Source organism: Sus scrofa, chromosome 9 (genome assembly GCF_000003025.6).
Source record: "Sus scrofa isolate TJ Tabasco breed Duroc chromosome 9, Sscrofa11.1, whole genome shotgun sequence".
In the NCBI taxonomy this organism is placed as follows: domain Eukaryota; kingdom Metazoa; phylum Chordata; class Mammalia; order Artiodactyla; family Suidae; genus Sus; species Sus scrofa.
In genome coordinates this window covers 25,674,846-25,700,452 of record NC_010451.4, presented here as the reverse complement: position 1 = coordinate 25,700,452, position 25,607 = coordinate 25,674,846, and the positions used below count along the sequence as shown (strand labels likewise).

Here is a 25,607-nt window from a genome sequence, read left to right as displayed (position 1 = left end):
AGTTAAATGTGTTTCAAAAGATCCTGCAAGGAACAATCCCTGTGAATGGCAGCAGTTCACAATATTTGGATAGTATCCAGGAGAATGCCTTTTGGGGGGAGATCTTTGACTATTCAGTTGTAACAACCTGGAATTCAGCCCAATATGGGCTGAAGGCTTCATTTTTTCCAGGACATGCCTAAAGAAATTAAGCTGTGGAACATGCATTGCAATTGAGAGGCACTATTTAGAACAGCAGGAGGTTGTAATTTATGGTCAAGTCCAGGAGGTACCCTCTTATGCATGGAAAACCTAGCCCCCATGAATAGAAAGTCTACTCTGTCCCACCCCTACTACTGTACTAGTCCAAGTCCAGAAGGTATGGGACAGGCAAATTTTATGCATGGAGCTCTATATGGCAGAATCAAGTTTTTTCTGTTTTTACTTTTGTTTTGTTTTGTTTTGTTTTTTAGGGCTATACCTGTGGCACAGGGAAGTTCCCTGGTTAAGGGTCGAATTAGAAGTACAGCTGTGGGCCTATGCCACAGCCACAGCAACATGGGGTCACAGCCACATCTGCGACCTACACCACAGTTCATGGCAATGCCAGATCCTTAGCCCACTGAGAGAGGCCAGGGATTGAACCCACATCCTCATGGATACTAGCCAGGCTTGTTACTGCTGAGCTGCAATGGGAAATGTCTGTTTTTACATTTTTAAAGTGTAAGTATAGTTGATTTATAATGTTTCAGGTGTAGGGTATAGTGATACATATGTATATATACATATATATGTATATGTGCATTTTTAGATTCTTTTCCATTATAGGTTATTAAAAGATATTGTATACAGTTCCCTGTGCTATATGGTGGTCCTTGTTGTTTATTTTATATATAGTAGTGTGTACTTGTTAATTCCAAATTCCTAATTTATCCCTCTTGTTCTCCTTTGGTAACCATAAGTTTGTTTTCTATGTCAGAATCAAGTTTGGGGAATTGATATGGAAATAAAGATTATAATTAAGAGCCTTATTTTAAAAAACCTAGACGCTGTGACATAAATAACTTTGCCCTTTATTTCCTTAAAGAGGCACATTTGAATGATCGCCAATGAAGGTAAAGTCAAACTTGTTAGACGGTAAAGAATTTCTTGACACAAGTAATGTAGATTCAAAGAGCTGATTAGAGGATGAATTAGGAAGCATTCATATGATGCAAAAGGAACTATTTCTTGATCAATTTCTCACCTCTCTGACTTAATACAATGGCCCATCTTTAAGAAATCAATCACTGATCTAATTTATTATAAAATGGATGCGGTCAACTGAGAAAATCAGGTCAATGTGCTTGGCTGTTTTATGAAGGAAACATCAACCAATGAACCATTAATATGTTATTATTGACAGGAACAGAACCATGTAAATGAAGGCTAATGTGGCTGACTACCAGGTTGGCCTTAAAGAGCTTTGTGATATTTCCTTCTTATAACAGTACCTTTTCCTAAGGACATCTTGGCTTCTAAACTTCTGAGGACATGAGCTGAAATGCAGTCTTCTAACTGCAATGTGGAAGCTCTCTAACCTCCATGCCACTTCTTTTCACTACCAAAAAGCAGGTTGTGTGTTAGTATTTATTTTCTCTAACGAGGTCCACTGGGGACTGATATCTCTTAGACAGAGTTCCTTAGTGAGGTAGCGTTTTAGTTCCCAGTGTGGCTGGTATCACTCAACAGTGTTTTTAAGTTGTGAGCAAGCTCCTCAGATTACCTAGGAAAGTGTGCAAAGCAGCAGGACTTCTAGGAGGCTTCAGGCATGACAAGTGTCTCTGATGACCTACTTATCCCATAAGTAAGTCTTTCACAGGCTCCCTTTGAACTGTGATAAAAAGTAGGCTACACAAAAGCTGACAAGTACAGCCTATCAAATCAAATCCCAAACCAGACCCTGACGTTAACATCCTGAGACGGAGGGGACTTATCAACTTAAATGTCCATGTGAGGCTCATGCATTCTTAGTGTCCAGGAAAACCCAGACTTCTGCACTTGGCATGACAACAGTTTCATGAGAAGATAACAGAGATTAAATAACGTCTGGTAGGTTAACATTGAACCAAACACAAGGCTTAAAGTGGGAAGAATCAAATTTTTGAAAGCATTTTTTTTTTAAGCCTTTTCAAAGGACAGTTGGGATTTAAGTACAAGCTTTAATGCCTTCTTATCATTATGTTAAAAACCAAGAGGACTAACAGGTGGGAAAATAAGTGTGTGCTTGCTAGCACTTGTCAAAAGTCACTTTTTCTATTACCCTTCAAAGAATAGTATTTTCAGAGGACAATGTTGAATATGTGAGTAGTGACATTTGTGCCATTTAGTTAAGTCCCAACAGTGAAGCTCAATTACCTGATTTCCTGATGATTTCCTAACTTTTTGTTAGCTCTATGAGAATGGACAGACACATACAATGCCCTAATGACTGTCACACCACCAATCAGTGGCCCGCAGTGTGGAACTGCCTCCACAACCTGCCAGTACAGGAGTCAGCCCTCCCTTGAGTAGCTGGGACTCAGCGGTTTGGAGCATACATCCTGGAATTGCAGCTGACCTTGGGTCTCACCTTCCAGACTTCAGGCAAATTGCTTAATCCACCTAAGCCTGTTTTTGCAACTAAAAAATTGGGTAATGCAACACCTGCCTCCTAGAGCTGTTGTGCAGGATAAATGAAGTAATTCAGAAGAGAAACTCACTTGGTATGGGGCTTGACTCCATGAAAGTTAGATTTCCTTGTTATATTTATTACTATTACGACTTTGAACAAAATTAACTAGACCATTGTGATATTAGAACTCTTATTTTCTTTCCTTTTTAATATAATTCATCAAGAAAAGGTAGAGCAAGAATCAACTTAAGGAGAGCAAACTGAACTAAATTAACCCAGCTCTTGTCATTTCACCCTTCTTTTCAACCTCATGTTTGTCCCACTCCCAAATGGCAGAAAAATGGAGCCTCCATGGACAATTTTTCCAGGATAATTTACAATCTGATGACTCAGCCCTAACATACTATATCCTCAGTGGGGGTCCTCCAGCAAGTGGATGAGGGGCGGGAAAGCGAGAAGGGATTGAGGAAAATTCTGTTCCAAATTCAGCAGCCCTGATAAAGGGGAAGAGGCTGGAGATGATAGATGAATGGGCAGAGTGAGTGACACAGGACAGGGGCCATCACTTGGTACTGACACAGCGGTCTACCCACAGTGCTTTATTTTTTTGGTCAGAGGCCTAAGGGGCCAAAATCAAGGCAATGGCTGCTTCAGTAACTGCTGTTCTCCTACCTGACAATTACTGGCCTGAATCAATAACCATCCCCAACAATGTTACTGAGGTGGTAATGGAAACTCATAGGATTCTGAATTTTAAGAACTTTCTGGGATGAGGATGTGTTTATTGCCCAAATAAATGCTTCTGGGGGTAGTGTAGTTGAATCTTGCCTCTTCTATTGGATTTGAGCAAATCACTAACTTCTCATTCTCGGTTTCTTCATTTGTAAAATGGAGATAATGTATGAAGTCTTCTTAGGGAAACAAATGAGATTATGTACGTGCATCTATAAAGGTCTCACCAGGAAACAGATGGCACGTACACTCATACAGTGCTAAGCGAGGAGAGCTGAGGAGAGGAACTACGTTTTTAAATTAAAGCATAGTTGATTTACAATGTTGTGCTAATCTCCATTGCACAGCAAAGTGACTCATATATATATATATTCATATATATATATATATACACACACACACATACATATACACACACATATATATATTCTGTTTATGTATGTTATTTTCAATCCCAGGAGACTGGACATAGCTCTCTGTGCTATAGGACAGGACCCCATTGTCCATCCATTCTAAATGTAAGAGTTTGCATCTATTAACCCCAAACTCCTAGTTCATCCCACTCCGTCCCCCTCCCCCTTGGCAACCACAAGTCTCTTTTCCATGTCTTGAGTTTGTTTCTGTTCTGTAGATAGGTTCATCTGTGCCAGATTTCAGTTTCCACATATAAGTGATATCCTATGGTATCTGTCCTTCTCTTTCTGACTTACTTCACTTCATATGCTAATCTCTGCATTAGGAGAAGAACTATTTACAATGAGGTGGGTGGGTTTTCAGGAACATCAACAGCAGAAGACACAGTATCCTAGGGCAAGTAGGGCAGCGGAGGGGTGTTCCTGCCTCTAGGCTCAAAGGGCCACAGGAAGGAGTGTTGACAGTGACCATGGAGAGGGCTGCCCCACAGAAACTTTCACAGAGGAATGAAGTCAACTGTAGTGACTAGTAAGGGAGGTGCCAGAGGGGTGAATTTCTGACCTATTTCACCTCTGTCCCTGTATTACCTCCAATCATCAAACCTAACTGGAAGCCCACTGAAGCATTCTATACAAGTTAGCCTTCTGGAGCCCAGAGAAAGATGGAAAAGGAAGGAAAGTGGGCATGAGGGGGAAATGGAAGACAAGTGGAGAAAGGGCACAGGTGCACAGTATTCTGCTTAGCACATAGATGACAGGGAGCTATAATTGCCACAGCAAAGAAAAGAACACACAGACGAGGTGTGCAATTCTATGGGGTGAGTGGGAAATAATTCAAGCCTTTTTCAGAATTGTTCAAAGCTTTATAAATGTTGATTTTCTGAACATTTTCAGGAATGTGTTTCAGTCTGCTTATTGTTAAGAGGATCTTTCCAATAATACTGTCTCAGATGCTAGGTGGTACATGTTCCAAGTAGAAGCTTAATTGTACTCTTTCAAATTTCTGGGGAAAGACACTAAGCATGATAATCTGGGAGTAAACAGTAATTCTGCTGTTAACCAGTTCTTCAATTTTGGCTTCCTCTGTCTCTGAAGTGTCATGTTTTTCTAGGGCATCCTTCTTAGGTCTGTTAATGAAACAACCAGTATTTTAAATTCAGCATTTTCAATAAATGCCACATTTGTGTACAGAATTTACCTTTCTTAGTCCAATCTAGAGGAAAAAAAGACACAATTTATGACTGGTGATACAATTTTGCATATAAATAATTTTAAAGTGGGATGTAGTAGTAGTTGGGTAAATTAATATTTTAAAAATCTATTTTTTGTAGGTCAGCAATCTTTCACAAGAAAGGCTCCCTCTCAATTTGTTTTTCTTACCACACCCATGGCATGCGGAAGTACCCAAGCCAGGGATCCAACCTGCACCACAGCAGTGACCCAGGCTGCTCCAAGGACAACACTGGGTTCTTACTCCCTGCACCACAGGATTCCCCCCATTTTGACTATAAAATTTCAAAAGACGGAGTTCCCATCATGGCGCAGCAGAAACAATCAACTAGGAACCATGAGGTTGTGGGTTTGATCCCTGGCCTCACTCAGTGGATTAAGGATCCAGCATTGCCATAAGCTTGTGGTGTAGGTTGCAGAGGCAGGCCAGAACCTGCATTGCCGTGGCTGTGGCATAGGCTGGCAGCTACATTTCTGATTCGACCCTAGCCTGGGAACCTTCATATGCCGTGGGTGCAGCTGTAAAAAGACAAAAATAAATAAATAAATAAATAAATAAATAAATAAATAAATAAAATTCAAAAGACTTTTCAGAAAATCTACTTTCATTCCCATTCACCCAAATGTAGATTCTGCAACTGCTGTCTCCCCAGGCACAGAGATAACAGACATTAAAAACAAAGAGTTTGAAAACAACTACAGAACAGGAAAACATAAATTTAAAAAAAAACAATAAAGTTTACATTACAGATGACTTCTGTGAACGTTCATCTTAACAAAAATTAGTAATTAGCAGGGACCATCACCTTCCCTTTTGTAAGTTTGTGGTTATCATGTACTTTACTTAAAGAATCAAATAAGACATGACGGAAAAACAAGTTCTTGCCTCATTCTCCCTACAATTCCCTTTCTCAAGAGGCAACCACTTTGAACACCTTTGGAAGTTTCATCTGGTGTTTACCATCATATTCCTAAACGCTTAGAGTGGTACTCAGGTTTCAATTTTAGATATTATCTATTCTCTCAAAATGATGAAAAATGAGAATTTAGCTCTTTTACATAGTTTTCATACAGAGTATTTCTCCCTCCCTAATATATATCTTCAAAGAGAATGGTAATATGCTCTGTGTTCAAGTCCTATTTTGTATTTTTATTATGATGATTTCTTCACTGCCAAAGAAAATGGAGGCCATACTTCTATTTCTTTTTTTTTTCTTTTTTTTTTTTTTTTTTGTCTTTTTGCTATTTCTTGGGCCGCTCCTGCGGCATATGGAGGTTCCCAGGCTAGAGGTCCAATCGGAGCTGTAGCCACCGGCCTACGCCAGAGCCACAGCAACGCAGGATCCGAGCCGCGTCTGCAACCTACACCACAGCTCACGGCAACGCCGGATCGTTAACCCACTGAGCAAGGGCAGGGACCGAACCTGCAACCTCATGGTTCCTAGTCGGATTCGTTAACCACTGCGCCACGACGGGAACTCCTTCTATTTCTTTTATCAATGCTTTGCCGTGAAGGTATCCCTGCTCTCCTGCCCTGATGTGGACAGGTTGCCCTCCAGGGCTGCTCCCCAGCTGTGGTCCTGGAACCTCCCTTTGGCATCCTCTCAGTCTCCTCCCCTGTGCTGAATCCCTGCTTTCCTGGATCCCATACCTATGCCTTCCTAGGTTTACTCCTTAATTTTGATGAAGTATTCCTCCCATGCTTTCTAAGACAAGGAACATAGGAAGTATATTTTTATACAGGTCTTATGTTTCTTAAGACGTGTTTATTTTACACTTCCATTTGATTGGTAGTTTGGCTAGGTATCTGATTCCAAGTTGGATGTGTTTTACCTCGGAAGTTGGAATGCAATGCTCCATTGTCTTCTAGCTTTAGTTGTTGCTGTTGGGCAATTAGATGCAATTCCACCAGAATGTGGGCACCCTCCACTCTTTATTTTTTTCATTTCAAGAAGCTGTTATAATCTCCCTATTATTTTCCATGTTCTAAAGTTTTACATTGATATGCCATGGCTTAAGTCTGTTTTCATCTGTTGTATTGGGCATTCAATGCTGTGTTGGACACTTCTAATTTGGGGGAAAAAAAACCTCAATTCTGAGAAATTCTGTTATATTATTATTTTGATTTTTCCTTCTCTTTTATCTAGAGTTTCTTAATTAAAGTCTTGGACCTGCTAGATGAATCCTTAATTTTATCGTTTTTCTATTTTCCTTTCTTTTTATCTTTTGGTTCTACTTTTTTGTTCCCCAAACATTCCTTTTACTATGCCATTCTATTTTTGTCTCATGGATGCACTATCTTCTTAAAAAAATTTATTTGAGACTATGTCAGAGGGGTTTTTTTCAGTTGTCTTTTTCTACTTATGTTCTCTTTCCTCCACACACTTAGTTTTTGTTTATTTTATTCTACTAAGTCCGTCATAAAGAGTTAAGCAAAACAAATTTCTCGGTAATAAAAGTTAGGTTATCAGTAGCATTTACTCCAACAAAGAAACTCTTAAGAAGACCAGTGCTGGTCAGCATGTTTCCTGAGGTCTTTAACAGAATACAGAAGTCATTATAGTAGATGTTAGAAAATGGTAAGAAATTATCTTGATATACATTGAAAACATAAGAGGGTAAAATGTACTTCAGATACATAATAAATAATATTTTATATGGAGGGGAATCACAGTAGAGCTGATACCTGGGATTTGGTCTGCTCAGCTTACATTCTTGGAAACTGTTCCCTTCTCTACATATGGTTTCATGAGTACCTACCACATACATGACTTAGTTCACCCCTAACTGGACTTGTCTGGGGAGGGACCCTGATCCAAGGTGATTCAATCACAATTCTTTCCTGGGAACTTTAAAAACTGAAACAGAAAAAAGAAACGAGTATCTTTCTGGATACTTGAACTATAAAATACAGAAACTGAGAGTTTTTAGGAACCATGTTCCTGCCAGGTGAACCTGAGAAGCAGAAGAGTTCAGCAAAAATCTACACAGATACACAAGCAGGTGCACAGAGAAAATCGACAACAGGAGGATGCAGCGTCTCAGAGACAACAAAATCAGCTGTTCCCAAGGCCAGTCCCGTCTCTGTCCTGGGTACCTCATTATCCTTATATTCCCCTTTGTCTGAAACCTAGCTTACTTTGGCTTCTCTCTCTGTTGCAGTACAAAAATTCCCACCTAATATGCTTAATTTATACAATGCATTCTATGAACGATGCAATGGACTAAGTTTCTAAGAACTTTATCTCATTAAATTTTTACAACAACCTGTGAGGTTGATTGTTTTGCACATGAAGAAACTTTTGAGATCCAACTACTGTTAAAAAAATGCTATTTAGATGGCCCACAGGTGTCTCAAATAAACAAGTCAAACAGAACCTTTTCTCTATCTGTAAAGTGGGGAAGGCTATTCTCACAGCTTGAATTGCTCTTCTCTCCACACCATCTAATCAGCTCCTGCATACCTTGAGATGTCAGTTAAACGTCCTCAGAGAAGACTGTCTTGGCTACTCAATCTAAAGCAGGTTCCCCAGTAGCACCTACTACAATTTTCTTCAACAACTGTAATTACAAGATAGTTAACATCCTGTTTAGTTCTTTTGCACACTCCTACACTACCATATGAACCCTAGTTCAAACCAGTGTTGTTTGCTATTACAGATCCTGCTTCAAGCAAAGTCCATGGCACAAGGAGGATGCTCCATAAAAGAGTTTGGATAAATTAAAGATTTTGTAATATCCTTTCATGTATCTGTGAATGAAAAATGTTGCCTGCCATATCCGTAAACAAAGGATGCCGTAGCTATCAAGCCATCACATCACAGCCACCGTGACGGTGAACACTGAGGGGACTCGAGATAGAAATAAGATGCTTGCCATCAAGCCATCAGCCTCAGCAGCCAACCCTGAGGAGATTCAGGATGGGAAAACACAGGATACTGGCCCCAAAAAACTGAGGGGCATATCAAAGGAGTGATTTCAGTGAGTCTGGACTCTTGCACTTTCCTACACACAGAAAAGCCGTAAATTCCTTAAGATGTCTTTTCTTTTTTTTTCAATTAAAAAAAATATTTTTTTGTCTTTTTAGGGACGCACCTGTGGCATATGGAGGTTCCCAGGCTAGAGGCCGAACCTGAGCTGAAGCTGCCAGCCTACACCACAGCTCACAGCAATGCTGGATCCTGAACCCACTCAGCAGCCCAGGGATTCAACCCGCTTCCTCATGGATACTAGTGGGGTTTGTTAACCACGGAGCCACGACGAGAATGCTGGAGAGGTCTGCTTTTCTTTAATTAATAGTAATCGTGGTTGGCCTTAAAAAGACAAAAGACAAACCAAACCAAACCAAAAAAAGTAATCTTGATGTTTTGACTACCTGGTCTTTATTGAAAGAACCCCTTTATGCTTGGGTCCTCCCTCACCTCTTCAGAGCCGTTCCCCAGAGCTATCTGAGAAGCTGTCTCCCCGTCTTGACCTCCCCAAAATATCTACCGAATAAAACAAAATTTTCAGCTTTTAGCTCGTGCGTTTTCTTTCAGCTGCCATATCTCTGAGGCTATATGCAGCAACTTTCAACACCTATTTCCCGAGCCACTGGAACATGGCACTCTGCTAGGCCTGGTTGAGACACACAGAAAAAAACTACAGCAACTCTCCTGCAGGCATTCACAGTAGAGCATAAGCCTCAGCCAGAGAAATAATGATGATGCAAGGGGAGAAGGGTTACCACAGAGCTATGAACAAAGTAAGGTGGTGACAAAGGAGGAAGTCAATGAGACATGATCCAGGAAGTTCAAGTGAGGCAAAGAAAGGCATGGCCAGGATTCCAACAGTCAGATTCTTTATAATGTCTCTATGCTAACACAGCTTTCCTCTATACTCTCCTCCAGTTTACAAGTTCTGGAGCAGTGAAATGCGAAACCATATAATTCTCTTGAGTTTTATGATCATCCCTTTCACCTGGCTTAGCTCCATACCAGTCTGTTAAGACACAGCCTAGCTACCTGCCTCAGCCCAGGCCTCCAGTAAAGGTTAAACCTTTTTTCCTTCCGCACTGCCAGATCTGCTTTTCCTGGTGCTGGGATTAGAGGACCATGGCTTGGATCCCTTGCAACACTCAAAGGATAATGGTGCTCTTTCAAGACACTGTCCCAGGTGTTCTCATTACAATGGGTGACTGTCTTCTCTCCCACTGAACTCTAACCAGGAGCCCCACCCCAATGCAGGTTAGGGACTATTCCTCTAGTTGATGAAGGATCCAATTCTTTTTTCTCTTATCTCCCCTACATCTTTGTTATGCCTAGGAACCTTTTACATAAAACCTTTGCATGTGTATATGTGTGTAGGTGACTGGCGCTAATCTAAAGAAAAACAAAGGATTTTGGCAAATCACTATTAAATCTACAAAGGATGCAACAGGAGGAAAGATATAGTTCTTATGTAACTGTGTACTTTTAAAATCTCAGTATTTTAAATATTTATCATCGCCATGTAGTTACACCAGTGACCCTAGAATTAGACACCCCCTCCAAAAAAATTATTTTCCTTAGAAGACCCAATGAAATAGAACAGACAAAAAGAAAAAGTCTTGTTTTGTGTTCTGACTTGAAAGAACTATGAGATGGGAAAAAAAAAGAGAAATTGCTAAATTAAAACTTCTCCATTTCTATCCAAAAGCCTGCTTCATCCACTGATGAGTATTAATTGGTACCCACCTGAGGGGCCAGCTTTGCATTGAGAACCCCAACTCTAGTTGCGGATGGAATTCCATCTCTGTCATTTATTACTTAACTCTGTGTGCGTAGCTCCCGCATCTGTAAAATGGACACATACATTAGGATTATCTCACGGGTTTGTCAACTGAATAAAAAGTCAATGCATGTATCGTGCTTAAGAATATCTGATGGAGAATATTTAATCTTAACTTCAATTTCCTTTCAGCACTGCGGTTAACGCCAAGTGTCTTTGAAGGGCACTGAAAAATTCCTAAAGTGAAACTATTTGACTAAATTAAATGCTACTTGAGGTCACCCTATATCTCTAAATAGAGGCACAAAGGGATAACCAAGGAGTAGCCGGAACTCCAACACAGCCTTCTCGGTGCCTTAGAGAATGTTAAAGCCTTACAAATAGATGGGTTCCTCAAAATTAAGTTCGCAGTCATCTGCAAAGCTGTCTCCCCGCCTCCGCCCCCACCGGAGAGCTATAGGCCCGGGTCTCTGTCAGCTCTAAGCGCCCAACCCCAGTTATCTCCAAAACGCCCCTCGTCTCTGGTCACCCTGCCATTCTCCAGACCCGCCTCCGCCCACTCAGGTCTTCCACTCCGAGCTCGGCTCACTGGCAGCGCCCCAGAGCCCAAGGCGGGCCCCGCGCTGGGGCGCCTCCGCCGGGCCGGGCCGGGCCGGGCTGCCCCACTGCGCATGCTCCCCGCCGCGCGGGTGGGGTGCGCGGGGCCGGGGAGGTCTCGGCCTGACGCCGGCCACGCAGCAGCGGGAGCGCGCGCCTCGGGGCGGCGGCGTCCTGGAGACCCCCGAGAGATGGAAGCGGCGGCGCCGGCGGCGGCCGAGGCGGCTGGGCGCGAGGAGCTCGGTGAGTGCTGCGCGCGGGCCGACGTGGCGCGGGGATGCGCGTCCGCGGGATGCACCGAGGCCCTGGGTCCGCGCCCGGCCTGGGCGGGGGAGGCGGGGCGGGCACCCTGGCAGCCGCAGACCTTGCCCCGGGCGTCGGGGATCGCGTTGCTTGTCTCTGGTCGGGGAGGCGCGCACGGTGGTTTGCCTGTTGTTATTGGAGTGGGTCGTGGCTCTTGGGAATGCGGATCTGGCACGGGTTTGAATGTAAAAGTGGCCGGGCAGACGTCCTCGGGACATGTGGGATGAGCTCAGGCGTGGTTGGTGAATGACCTCGGGATCAGCACCTGCATAGGAACCGGTTGTCGGACCAGCAAGCTGGGTCAGGCGGAAAGCCAGGCCCTCCAGAGGGCATCAGAATGAGAAAGAGGGAGAGAGGGAGAGTGAGAAAGAGAGAGGGAGAGAGGGAGAGTGAGAAAGAGAGAGAGAGAGAGACAGAGAGAGAGAGAGAGAGAGAGAGAGAGAGAGAGAGAGAGAGAGAGAGAGAGAGAGTGTGTGTGTGTGTGTGTGTATGTGTGTGTATGTGTGTTGACGGGTGGCGCCGTGCACTGGTGTGTGCGTCAAAGGCAAGCCAGAGCCTGCGCTGTGGCTGCTCGCACTGTGTGGGTTTTTTGTTTGTTTGTTCCCCCCCGCCCCCCTCCCCAGCGATGCTTTAAGGAAGTTGTCGTAGTTTGGATTTTCAACGCGGCAACCCCAGTCCGAGTCCATGGTGAATCCTAAGTTCACCCACTGCCACCCCAGGAGTGGCCAGCGGGACGTGCTGACCAGACTGAGATATGTGTAGCTGACTCACTTGGCAAAGTTTGTTTTCCTGCTTTCCTGTGGCCTCTTGGCGACAGGAAATTTACAAAACCTTGTTGATGGTTTCCCCCTGTCAAAAGGAAAACAGAACTGGGGATGGGGTAATAATAATATTGTTGTTCCCAGTAATATGTGTTGTATTTAGGAATATTTGAATTCTATGCTGAATGATTAACTGATTAAAAGAGGAGTTGAGCTTTAAAAAAATATTATAGTATTTATATAGTATAATATAGTATATATAGTATAGTAGAGAACATAAGTTGACATTCCTGTAATAATGTGCAGGGTACTTGGCAGTTGATTTCTTTCAAGTCACAGTAATGGTAGAAGTGAATAGTAACGTTTTACTGAATGTTTACTGCGTGTTAGGAAGTGTAAGTGCTTTATATATGTTCTGTCTCTTAATCCTCACGACAGTGGGTGAGGTAGGTGGAATTATGATCCCTTTTTTATAGATACAGTAATTTTAAGCTCATTAATGGCCATACTCAGCTATGGACTCAGGTTCATCTGTTTTAAGTTCATTAATAACCCATTTTAGTGAGGATGTGGGGAAATGTGCATTCTCATGAATTGCTGGTAAGAGCAGTATATTATGTTTATCCTTGAAAATGCACATAATCCCTTGGTCCAGCATTTCTATTTTATTTATTTATTTATTTATTTTTATTGTGCAGCTGATTTTTTTTGAAATTGTTATAGTTGATTTACAATGTTCTGCCAATTTCTGCTGTAGAGCAAAGTGACCTAGCCATACATTTATATATACACTCTTTTTTTCATATTATCTTCCATCATGTTCTGTCACAAGTGATTGGATATAGTTCCCTGTGCCATACAGCAGGACCTCATTGCTTATCCATTTTAAAGGTAATAGTTTGCATCTACTAACCCCAAGCTCCCAGTCCATCCTTCTATCTCCTGCTCCCCCTTGACAACCACAAGTCTGTTCTCCATGTCTGTGAGTCTGTTTCTGTTCTATAAATAGGTTCATCTGTGCCATATTTTAGATTCCACATATAAGTGATATCCTATGGTATTTGTCTTTCCCTTTCTGACTTACTTCACTTAGTCTTAGAATCTCCAGTTCCATCCATGTTGCTGCAGACAGCATTATTTTGTTCTTTTTTATGGCTGAGTAGTATTCCATTGTGTATATATACCACATCTTCTTAATCCATTCATCTGCCAATGGACAGTTAGGTTGTTTCCCAGGTCTTGCTTATTGTGACTAGTGCTATTTATAGAACTATTTCCCAAGAAAATGTCACCTAACATACTTATATCAACTTATGTTCATTATGCTATTTACAAAAGAGAAAAGCTGGTGACTATCTAAATGTCCAATTAAAGAAAAAGCATTTAGGTAAATTGTGATATAGCCATATAGTTATATATACTGAAAAGTCATTTAAACTCACATGGGAAGATGTTCAACATATGCATTTTTACTAACTGAAAAATGTTTCTAAATTATTTTAATGTTTTAAAGTTATGCCTGTTCACTAATACAACACATAGTCATGGAATTTCTCCTAGGTGCTAGGTACTGTTTTAGGCATTTGGGATATATCCATGAATAATACAGATCAAGATCCCTGCTCTCATGGAACTTATAAGAGGAAGCAGACAATAAACAGTAAAGATAATTATCAGTTAATTTATAGTAAATTAGGCTAAAAGTGCTGTGGAAAAAAAGAGCAGTGTAAGGGACATCAGAAGTGAGGGTGGAGGCTGGGCACTTGATAATGTTTTATAAAGTGGTCAGATTGGACCTTATTGAAACGGTGGCACTTGAGCAAAGACTTGAAAGAGGTGAGGGAACCAGTCAAGTGCTTCTCTGAGGAACGACTATTCCAGGCAAAAAGAACCGCTAAAGACAGAATTAGTGAGGAAGGCAAGGAGGTGGAAACAGAACGATCCAGTGGGGACGAGGCCAGATTCCATAGGGTCTTGGAGGTCCATGTAAAAGCTTTGGCTTTTACTCTGAGAGAGTGGGGAACCAGTGCAAAGTCCAGCAGAGGAGAGTCATGATCTGACTTAAATTCCAAAGGATCACGCTGGCTGCCATGTAAAGAACAGATTGTAAGGGGCAAAACTAGAAGCAGGATATTTCTGCAATTCAGCAAAGAGTGTGGTAGCAGCAGTGGGTGTGGAGAGAAATGCTTAGACTTTGAGTATGTATCAGAAGTAGAACCAGAATGTGGAGTTCCAAAGTTCCCATCGTGGCTCAGTGGTTAACAAATCCGAAACCATGAGGTTGTGGGTTCGATCCCTGGCCTCGCTCACTGGGTTAAGGATCTGGCGTTGCTGTGAGCTGTGGTGTAGGTTGGTGGCTACAGCTCCGATTAGACCCCTAGCCTGGGAACCTCCATATGCTATGGGTGCGGCCCTAAAAAAAATACAAAAAAAAAAAAGTAGAACCAGAATGATTTCCTAACAGATTAGATGAGGGGTGAGAGTGAGACAGAGGAGACAAGGACCCGAGTGTCTGGAAGAATGAATTTACCATCAACTGAGATATTGTGGTGGTTTGATAACTTGTCTACACATTCTTTGATGTTTCTCTCTTCAAGGGGAGGAGCTTAATTTCCTTCTCTTTGAGTGTGGACTATATTTAGTAACTTGCTTCTAATGAATAGATTGTGGTGGAAGTGGTGAGGTTTGACTGCAAAATGGGGTCCTGAAAGGCATTCATTGGGCCTTGTTCTCTTTGGGATCAGTTATTTGAGGGAAAGCCAGCTGCTATGTCGAGAGGACACTCAAGCAGTGGTAAGGAAGGGCCCATGTTGCGTGGAACTGAGGCCTCCTGATGCCAGCAATGAGTTGTTACACGGTAATAGATATCCGGTACTGATGGGAAAAGCCAGGAGCAGCAGGCTTGGTGGTGGAGATCAGGACCTCAGTTTGGGGCAGGCTAAGTTTGAAATGTGCGTTAGACATGAGGGTGCAGATGTCACGGGGGCAATTGGATGTATGTCTGTAGTTGGTGAGAAGTCTGGTCTGGAGATGGGCACTTGGAAGTCAACAGCATGTAAGTCATATTTAAAGCCGTGGGACTGAATGAGAACATCCTGGAGTGAGTGTAGGTGTGGGTGTAGACTCTAAAATGTTACCAGTGGTAGTTTCTAGATGATGCGGTAATTTTAATTTCAAAAAGTTGCTTATCTATACATTTTAAGATTTTCTACAGGGCCCAAATATTATTTAGTTTAAAAAAGAATTTTAAAAATTGGGTGTCTATGTGAAAAGCACAGGTAGAATTGTTAAGATACAGGTTTTTTTTTTAATATTTATGTAACTAGCTTAAGGTCTGCACTTTATTTTACAGAGAATGGGGACTTCGGGAAGGTTTCTTGCTGTGCATATTTTCTCTACATCAGAAATGAATAAAATAGTTCCTGTTCCCATATAGTAGTTTATAGATTTAGGTGGCAATGTTATGTTATTTTTTTAAAAAAAGAAACTGTTTCTACTGTCTTTGAGTTTATCCATTGCCAAAATATAAATAAGTGGTTGATTTTATTTTGTTATTCTAACAGTAATGCAAGTTTATTACTTTCTTCTTATTTTTACATTTTCTAAAGAAAGACAGAAGAAGGCATTCATGCTTTCATGGTCTATATATATCCTAGTTAACTTACTCATACTTTGATATATTTCCTTTCTTTCACTTTGATTTAACTTTTAAAAATATCGTTGCACTTACACGGTGATTATCCAGCTTTTTCCTACTCAGCAGTTGATATATTTGTCCTGTTTCAGACTTCAAACCATAATTTAATGTCAGTGGCAAAGTTTATAAAGTGCCTGTGCTGTAGTTATTTTAGCAGTTGCCTAATTATTGCACATTTAGGTTGTTTACAAATTTTCAACATAAATGCTGCTTCAGTTAACATCTTTCTGTAGAAATCCTTTTTTTCATATACTAGATTTTTAGAAGTGGAATGACAATGAAAGAGATGAACATTTTACAGATTTTAATACATATTGCTAAATAAATGTGATTTTTTTATTATTCTGACTACAACTGTAAATTTAGGTTGATTTTAGGTTAGGAACTTGACATGAAAACAATTGTTTGGGCAATATAAGAGAGCATAAGAATGTTCAAATTGTATGTACCATTAATATGTACATGTGGTGTATGACGTATGGTTTATAATACTGAATGAAGCTAGTGTTTCTTATTCATCTATATTTTTCCATTTATAAATAGAAATAATTCTGTCTAGGTAGTTTTCTATCCATTGCATAATAGTGTTTTATTTTATAAGGCACTGTCAATTTTTTTAAATTGAAGTATAGTTGCTATATAATATTTTTTTTTATTTTTTATTTTCCCACTGTACAGCAAGGGCTATATAATATTATATAAGTTATAGGTGTACAATATGGTGATTCACAATTTTTATAGGTTATACTCCATTTAAAGTTATAATTTACTGGCTATAGTCCCCATGGTGTAAAATATATCCTTGTAGCTTATCACCGGTTTGTTCTCTATATCTGTAAGTCTGCTTGTTTTTTGTTATATTCATTAGTTTGCTGTATGTTTTAGATTCCACATCTGAGTACTATTATACAGTATTTGCCTTTCTCTGACTTCTTTCATTAGCATAATGCCCTCCAGTTCACTCCACATTGCTGAAAATGGCAAGATTTCGTTCTTTTTGTGGCCGAGCAGTATTCCATTGTGCAATCTATAGACTCAATGCAATCTCTATCAAAATACCAATGCTGTTTTTCACAGAACTGGAACAATTACTTTTAAAATTTGTATGGAAACACAAAAGACCCTGAATAGCCAAAACAACCTTGAGAAAGAAGAACTGAGCTGGAAGAATCATGCTCCCTGACCTCAGACCACACTAAAAAGCTACAGTATCAAAACAGTATGGTACTGGCACAAACAACAGAAACATAAATCAGTGGAATAGGAGAGAGAGCACAGAAATCAACCCACATGTTTAAGGGCACTTAATCAGTGACAAAAGAGGTAAGAATATACAGTGGGGCAAAAAAGTCCCTTCAAGTCATGCTAGGAGAACTGGACAGCTACGTGTAAAAGAATGAAATTAGAACATTCTCTAATACCATATGAGGCATTGTTAATTCTTTAAAAATGTTTTTATTTTTATTTTTTTGGCTGTTCCCACAGCATGCAGAAGTTCCTGGGCCAGAGATCAAACCCATACCAAAGCAGCAGCCTGAGCCACAACAGTGACAATGCCAGATCCTTAACCCACTGAGCCATCAGGGAACTCCAAGGCATTGTTAATTATTTTATTATTATTATTATTATTATTTTTAGGACCACACTTGCAGCATATGGAAGTTCCCAGGCTAGCTGCAACTGCCTGCCTACTCCACAACTACAGCAATGCAGGACCCTAGCTGTGTCTGCGACCTACACCACAGCAATGCCTATCCTTAACTGACTGAGCGAGGTCAGGGATTGAACCCACATCCTCAGGGATACTAGTCGGGTTCGTAACCTGCTGTGCCACAACAGGAACTGTTAATTCTTAACGATAGGAATCACATAGCATTTTTCAGAGCTGTGCAATTCAATCCTTTGGCCAAAAATGACAATAAGACATTAGCAAATAATACTTTCTGTGTAATGTAAATTGGATTTTGTAATTTTCAATTACTTTGCATAAGTATTCCAGTTTCATTTCATATGTTCTTAATTCTGTTAAATCTCATGCCATGTTAGACGTTTATGTATTTGTCTCCTTCACAAGTCTTTATTTGCTTCTGCCTGGCATGATGTATTTTGTCTGTAGGCATACTCAATATTATAACACATTTTGTAGCTCTGTAAGTGTTCAGAATTATTAATTATTCATAGTAAATGAATTAATTTCATGTCAGATTTACAGTTAAAAATCCTGTACAGCATACTTTTCATCTCATATTTTATTATGTATGAAGGAGAAGAAAACTAATATTTATTGATTACTTATTATGTGCCAAGGATGAGGCTCTAGCCTTCAAATATATGATCTCATTTCATTATCACAAAATGCCTGTGAAGTAGAAGTTATTACACTCATTTTCTACATGAAAAGATAGGCCCAGAGGAATCCTGGTTAAAATGTAAATCAGATCATGTCACGTTGCTGCACAAAACTCTGCAGCATAGCAGCCTTTAGCCATGCAGGCACCTGAAATATCATTTGTCCTAATTAAAATCTGCCGTAAGTGTAAAACACACAGTGGATTTCCAAGACTTAGTACGAAAAAGAAAATGTAAAATATCTTGTTAATAACTTTTTATGTTGATTACATGTTGAAATGATAATATTTTGGATATATTAGATTAAATAAAGTATCATTAAAGTTAATTTTACCCATTGCTTTTTTTTTCTTTCCTTTTTTAAAGTGTGGTTACTAGGAAATCTTAAATTGCTTGTGGCTCCCATTATATTTCTGTTCTACACACTGCATGAGTGGCTTTTGTGCCGCTCAAACTGGTCTACAAGGTTGTTTGCTGTGTGTCCTCTGTTGCTTTCTGATCTCTCCTCTTGCTATGCTCCCCGTTGCTCACTCCTCTCTAGCATCTTCCTGCTTAAGCACACTAGGCTGTCTACATCCTCAGAGCCTTTTCCTTTGTTGTTCCTGTGTGGCTGTGGCTGTGGCTGTGGCTGTGGTGTAGGCCAGCAACCGCAGCTCCGATTCAGCTCCTGGCCTGGGAATTTCCATGGGCTGCAAGTGTGGCCCTAAAAAGAAAAAAAAAATTCCACTCTCTCAGGCCTACTTTAGCCATCTATCTAAAGTTACAGGTGCTTCCTCCCAATCCTTGTTTTTTTTCTTAACGCTTAACACTGGCATGCTCTCTATTTTACTTATTTAGTGTCTCTTCCCCACTAGAATTTGAGCTCCATGAGGGCAGGAATTTTGGCCAGGCTTCAGTAATGGCTTAATCTCCAGCATCTAGTAGTATCTGACAGATATTGGGGCTCCCTTAATAATTGTGCAACTGAATTGAATACAGTTGCAGCCACTTTAACTGAATACATTCAATCAGGAGGCCTAGACCTTTTGTGACAAAGAGCGCTCACCATTGTAGAAACTGGTGAGAGGCGATGACAGTCCATTACAGAGGCTCTGAAGAAGGGCCAGAAACCAGTGAAACAGGTGGGAGGACTTGTGCCTGTGCACCAGCTCCTGCACTTTGCACTGCCTGCAGTGCTGAAGTGCATAAGAGCCAACTTAGACCTTGCCACTTTCCTCACCAGCAAATTAGAAGGTAAGCCATCACATTTGTTGTGTCAGGAAGAGCAACTCCACTGGACTTAGTCGGCTCAGGCTGCTGTAACAAAATACCGCGAGTTGGGTGACTTGAACAACCACCTTAACATCTCACAGTGCTGAAGGGGAAGTCGGAGATCAGATGTCATCTGATCCAGTTCCTGGTGAGAGGCCTCTTCCAGGTTCACAGATGGTCATCTCCTTGCTGTGCCCTCCCGTGGTGGGAAGAAAGAGAGCTTGATACGCTTCCTCTGCTTATAAGGATACCTCTCGTCATGGGGTTCCGCCCTCACGACTTCATCTAAATCTGCTAAACTCCCAAATCCTCACCTCCTAACCCTATCCCATTGGGCTGGGGGGTGGAGTTGCAGCGGGTGAATTTGGGGAGCAGTACGTACATGCAGTCCATAGCATCTGGCTACCCGCTTCCACATCCAGATCTTTCTAGGAATCCATTGATCATGTTATCCACGCTCTGCACAGATTTTCAGTGTCCATTTATAGTATTGTTCCCTGTGGACACAATGGGGTACATCACATCTCTAGAACTTACTCACCTCGCATAACTGAAACTTCAAACATGTCGATTAGCTAGTCGCCGTTTCCCCCTCCCCACAGTCCCTGCAAACCACCATTCTGTTCTTGCTTCCTCTACGAGTTTGACTGTTTTAGATACCTCTTGGGGGTGGAATCATGCAGTATTTGAACTTCTGTGACTAGCTCATTTCATATAGCGTAATGTTTTCAAAGTGCGTTAATGTCGTTGCCTATTGCAAGATTTCCTTTTTTACGGCTAGACAATATTCCATTGTGTGTACATACTCTGTTTTCTTTATCCGTTCATCTGTTGATGGACATTTAGATTGTTTCCACATCTTGGCTATTGTGTATAGTGCTGCAGTGGACATGGGAGTGCTAGTATCTCTTCAAGTTCTTGGTTTCAGTTCTTTTGGATGAATACCCAGAAGTGGGATTGATTGTTGGGTCATATGGTAGTTTTGTTTGAGAATTTCTTGAGGAACCTTCATACTAGTTTCTATATTAGTTGCAACATTTTGCTTTCCTACCAACTGTGAACAAGGATTCCACTTTTCTCCACATCCTCGCTTGCTCTCATTGGATTCTGTTTTTGATAATGGCCACCCACATGTGTGTGAAGTGATATTTCATTGTGATTTTGATTTGCAGTTCCCCAGTGATTACTGACATTGAGCATCTTTTCCTATGTCTGTTGGGCATTTGTATGTCTTCTTTGGAGAAATGTCTTTAGCCAATTTATTAATTAGGTTATTAGCATTTTTTCACTCTTGAGTTGTAGGAGTTTCTTATATACTTTGGAAATTAATCTCTTATCAGATATATGGTTTGCAAATATATTCTTTCATTCCGTCGGTTGGCTTTTCACTCTCTTGATTGTTTCCTTTGCTGTGCAGAAGCTTTTTAGTTTGATGTAGTCCCACTTTTGCTTTTGTTACCTGTGATTTTAGTGTCATAGCCATGAAATCATTTCCAGAACCCAAATCCAAAGCTTTCCCTCTATGTTTTCCTGTAAGAGTCTTAATAGTTTTAAGTTTTACACGTAAGTTTTTGATCCCTTTAGTTGATTCTTGTGGAAAGCTTAACAATCCAGTTTCATTCTTTGAACGTGGATATCCAGTTTTCCCAGCACCATTTGTTGGAAGTGACTGTCTTTTCCCTACTGTGTGTTCTTGGCACCCTTGTCGAAGATCAGCTGCATAGATTGATTTCTGCGCTCTCTATTCTGTTCCATTGATCAGTATGTTTGTCTTTATGCCAATATAATGTTTTAATTACAAAAGACCTTAATAGCCCAAACAATTTTGAAAGAGAACAAAGCTGATCACACTTATTGATTTCAAAATATATTACAAAGCTAAAGAATCTTCCAATATCTTAAAGTATAACTTTAACTCTTATGAAAAACCATTGTGTTGACTTCAATTTAGCTGCCTAAATCCTAATCTCACAACATATCCTCCCCCAAACATGTTAATTCAGCAAGGAGTACAAGTAAACATGTTAATGAAATTATTCTTTTAGCATTAATTGGCGATCAAGGATACAAGCTTCAGACAACCTGTAAATAGAAAAAATAACCAGCAAATTTCCAACAGAGTTCCTGTTGCTGCTGCAGACAAGGAGAGTGGAGGAGGGGTCTTTCAAATCTGTGGGAAAGAGGGGAGGAGAGTGGGAGGCTTGATATAGAAGCACAGTGAAAATCTCCCTCAGAAAGAGAAAATCTAAACTAAAATGTTAAAAGTCTAAACAGGTCAGGTCTGGGAGTTGGTAATTTGCAGCACTGAGTATAGGGAAGGAATCTGAACATTAGCAAGGATAGAGGGGGCAACCTTGGCAAAAAGGAGGAGATAAAAAAAGCAGTAGCGAATCAGTGGCCATCATCAAAAAGTCTACAATGAGTGCTGGAGAGGGTGTGGAGAAAAAGGAACCCTATTACACTGTTGGTGGAATTATAAATTGGTGCCACCACTGTGGAAAACAGTATGGAGATTCCTCAGAAAACTAAAAATAGAGCTACCATTTGATCCAGCAGTCCCACTTCTGGGCATCTATCCAGAGAAAACCACAACTCACAAGGACACATGTACTCCAGTGTTCATTGCAGCACTATTTACAATAGCCCAAACATGGAAACAACCTAAATGTCCATCGACAGAGGAGTGGATCCAGATGATGTGGTACATATACACAATGGAATATTACTCAGCCATTAAAAGGAATGAAACACCAGCATTTTTAGCAACATGGATGGACCTAGAAATTATCATGCTAAGTGAAGTCAGTCAAGACAATGAGACACCAACATCAAATGCTTTCACTGACATGTGGAATCTGAAAAAAGGACAGACTGAACTTCTTTGCAGAACAGATGCTGACTCACAGACATTGAAAAACTAATGGTCTCCAGAGGAGACAGTTTGGGAGGTGGGGGGATGTGGTTGGGTTATAGGATGGAAATCCTGTGAAACTGGATTGTTATGATCATTATACAACTACAGATGTGATGAATTCATTTGAGTTAAAAAAAAAAAAAAAAAACAGTGGCAATAACTCTCAGGTACCTGGAAATAAGGAGAAGGAAGAAAGTAATGGGGGAAACTGAAGATCAGGCAGAAATGGAAGAGAACTAGAAGCCATGCCAGTTACTTCCTATCATCCCTGATAACTCAACATCATCCATTAAATAAACTGAACTTTACTGACAGAAGGGAATACTTGCACACTAGGATCCCTGTCCATGAAATGCCTAGCAATAAGAGAAATCATAAATAAAGGGTAAATTACGGAGTTCCAGGGTAGCTCAGCAGTGATGAACCCAACTAGTATCCATGAAGATGCAGGTTCAATTCCTGGGCTCACTCAGTGGGTTAAAGATCTGGTGTTGCCACAAGCTGTGGTGTAGGTTGAGGATGCAGCTCAGATCTGGCGTTGCTGTGGCTATGGTACAGACCAGTGGCTGTGGCTCTGATTTAGCCCCTAGCCTGGGAACCTCCATATGCCACCAGTGTGGCCCTAGAAAGACAAAAAGAAAAAGAGTAAACTACAGGGTGTCTAAGGGAAGATACATTGAAATGATAATTTGAGTCACTGAATTTCGAAGAAGAATTTAAATGAGGTTAAGAAAGACATTAAAAAGGTCCTAGAGAAGGTAGTTGAAGTGAAGACAGAGGAAGACGATCCAGCATGTAATTGGAACCCCTGAAGAAGAAAAACAAAATATTTGAACCAAATTCTTAAAAGATGTAATCCAAGAAAATTTTCCAGCAATAAGAGTAAACTTAAGTCTACGTACAAAAGGGTCAGTGTGTCCCTTCTGCCTCAGAGTGCCCAACCCCAATACATATCATAGTAAAACCATTCGACTTTAAAAACCAGGGGAAATTCCTCAAGCAAAAAGAACAAATTACGTAACGGCTAAGAAAATCAGTCTGGCATCAGACTTTTGAGAGTAGCAAACAAAGTAAAGTAAGAGTGGAGCAGTATTTTCAAGAAACTCAAGGATAGAAAGTGTAAGCCAAGGATGTGACACCTAGCTGTCCTTCCTATCAAGCTACAGAAAAATAGTTTAAAACATGTAGCACTTGGGGGATACTGTGCCTCTGATCCGTTCCTGAGGAATACACTAGAGCAGTGGTGTTCAGAATGTAGTCCCCAGACCAGCAACATCAGAATCACCTGGGAACTTGCTAAGAATGTATATTCTCAGGTCCAACTCAGACCTGCTAAATCCAGAGCTTCGGGGTGGAGTGTATCATTTTGTGTTTAAGCAAGCCCTGCAGATCATTCTGATGTGCCTTCTATAGCAGGAGAAGAAACTTCTTCCAGCCAAGGAATGATTGAAGACACTTTGGCAGAAGACTGATTGCAATCATTTAATATATTGATTGTAGATTTATGTCTAAGACCTGGGTGAGAACATGATTGGCAAAGCCGTACATGAAGCATTAAAGTATACTCCCAAGGTAGAAAGAATACAAATGAAAAATGAGAGAATAAGAGACAGAGAAAGGCAAAAGTAGAACAAGACCAGTAGTTGTTGTATAGGTGGAAGTCCAAGGATACTATTTAAAACTGACAAACAAGATAATAAAAGATTAAGAAAAAAAGGTGATTAAAGTTATCATAAAAGATAAAAGGCAAAGGTAACTGGTAGAATAACTCAGTTAAATGCAGTACATGATCCTGTGCTGAAAAAAATTACTGAGAGAACTTTATTGGTACAAATGATGAAATTGGAAGATAGAATGTAGATTGCATAAAGTATGGATCAGTATTAAACTACCTGAAATTGATAACTGTAATGTGAATACTCAAGAATATGTTCTTGTCTTAGAGAAAACATGCTGATGGTACGGTCAAGCACATGATGATATATGTGACTTACTCTCAGGTGTTCATAAAAAGTGTTAAACATTTGAGAGAAAAAAGCAAATGGGAAAATGTTAAAATTTGGTGAGTCTATAAAAGATGTTTTTTTGTGCCATTCATACAAGTAAATTGTAAGTTTGAAATTATTCTAAAATACAAAGTTTTGAAAAATTATGTCAATCAGTCATTTCCAACTAAATCATTTAGGTTCCCCCAGTTCCCTGTTACATAGGTTTATTGTATGTATTTGAATGGAATAAACGTTCACGTCTTTAGAATATTTTCAGACTTTACTAATGAATTATCAGTGATCTTAATTCATTTGAATTTAGTGGTTCTTACTAGAACAAGATAGTGATGACTAATGTTATTTTTCTCCCTGACAGGAGCAAAATTATGCTAAGAATTGCTAGATGTAAGAGCAGATTTTGATGCTATAAAAGATTGGAATGACTTTATAATTTTATGAAAGTGTTAAAAATATGATTGCCAGGAATTCCACTCCTAGGTATTTATATAAAAACACCAATTTGAGGAGCTATCTGAACCCCAGTGTTCATAGCAGCACTATTTACAATAGCTAAGATACGGAAGCAACTTATGTGTCCATCACAGATGACTGGATAAAGACTCGGCCCTTAAGAAAGAAAGAAATGTTGCCATTTGCAGCAACATGGATGGACTTGGAGGGTATTATGCTAAGTGAAATAAGTCAGACAGACAAATACAGTATGATAGCACTTATATGTGGAATCTAAAAAGTATAGCAAACTAGTGAACATAACAAAAAAGCAGACACACAGATACAGAGAACAAAGTAGTGGTTACCGGTGGGGAGAGAAAAGGGGGGAGGGGAAATAGAGTCCTGGGGGACTAAGTGGTACAAACTATTAGGTACAAAATAAGCTACAAGGATATGTTGTACAACATGGGGACTACAGACAGTATTTATAACAACTATAAATGGAGCAGTGCCTTTAAAAATTGTGAATCACTGTGTCA

General features: G+C 40.3%; 2 protein-coding genes across 4 annotated transcripts in view; one reads left to right on the top strand and one right to left on the bottom strand.

The window, feature by feature from the left end:
* Window positions 1-12,059, bottom strand: part of DEUP1 (deuterosome assembly protein 1) — a 204,712-nt gene extending 192,653 nt beyond the window's left edge. Inside the window, exons 1-2 of the mRNA XM_021062630.1 lie at window positions 11,717-12,059; window positions 10,722-10,820 (exon numbers count right to left, since the gene is read on the bottom strand). The gene's annotated coding sequence lies outside the window, so the exon portion shown is untranslated. The remainder of the gene's footprint in view (window positions 1-10,721; window positions 10,821-11,716) is intronic.
* The window catches only part of SLC36A4 (solute carrier family 36 member 4), a 49,808-nt gene continuing 35,476 nt past the window's right edge, over window positions 11,276-25,607 (top strand). Inside the window, exon 1 of one of the 3 annotated variants that reach the window (XM_005667225.3) lies at window positions 11,276-11,595. In XM_005667225.3, coding sequence (XP_005667282.2) covers window positions 11,427-11,595 — 169 coding nt within the window. In that variant the 5' untranslated portion in view covers window positions 11,276-11,426. Of the gene's footprint in view, window positions 11,596-17,190; window positions 17,437-25,607 lie in introns of those variants that run through there. The other 2 variants (XM_013979268.2, XM_021062637.1) reach the window with 2 other exon arrangements.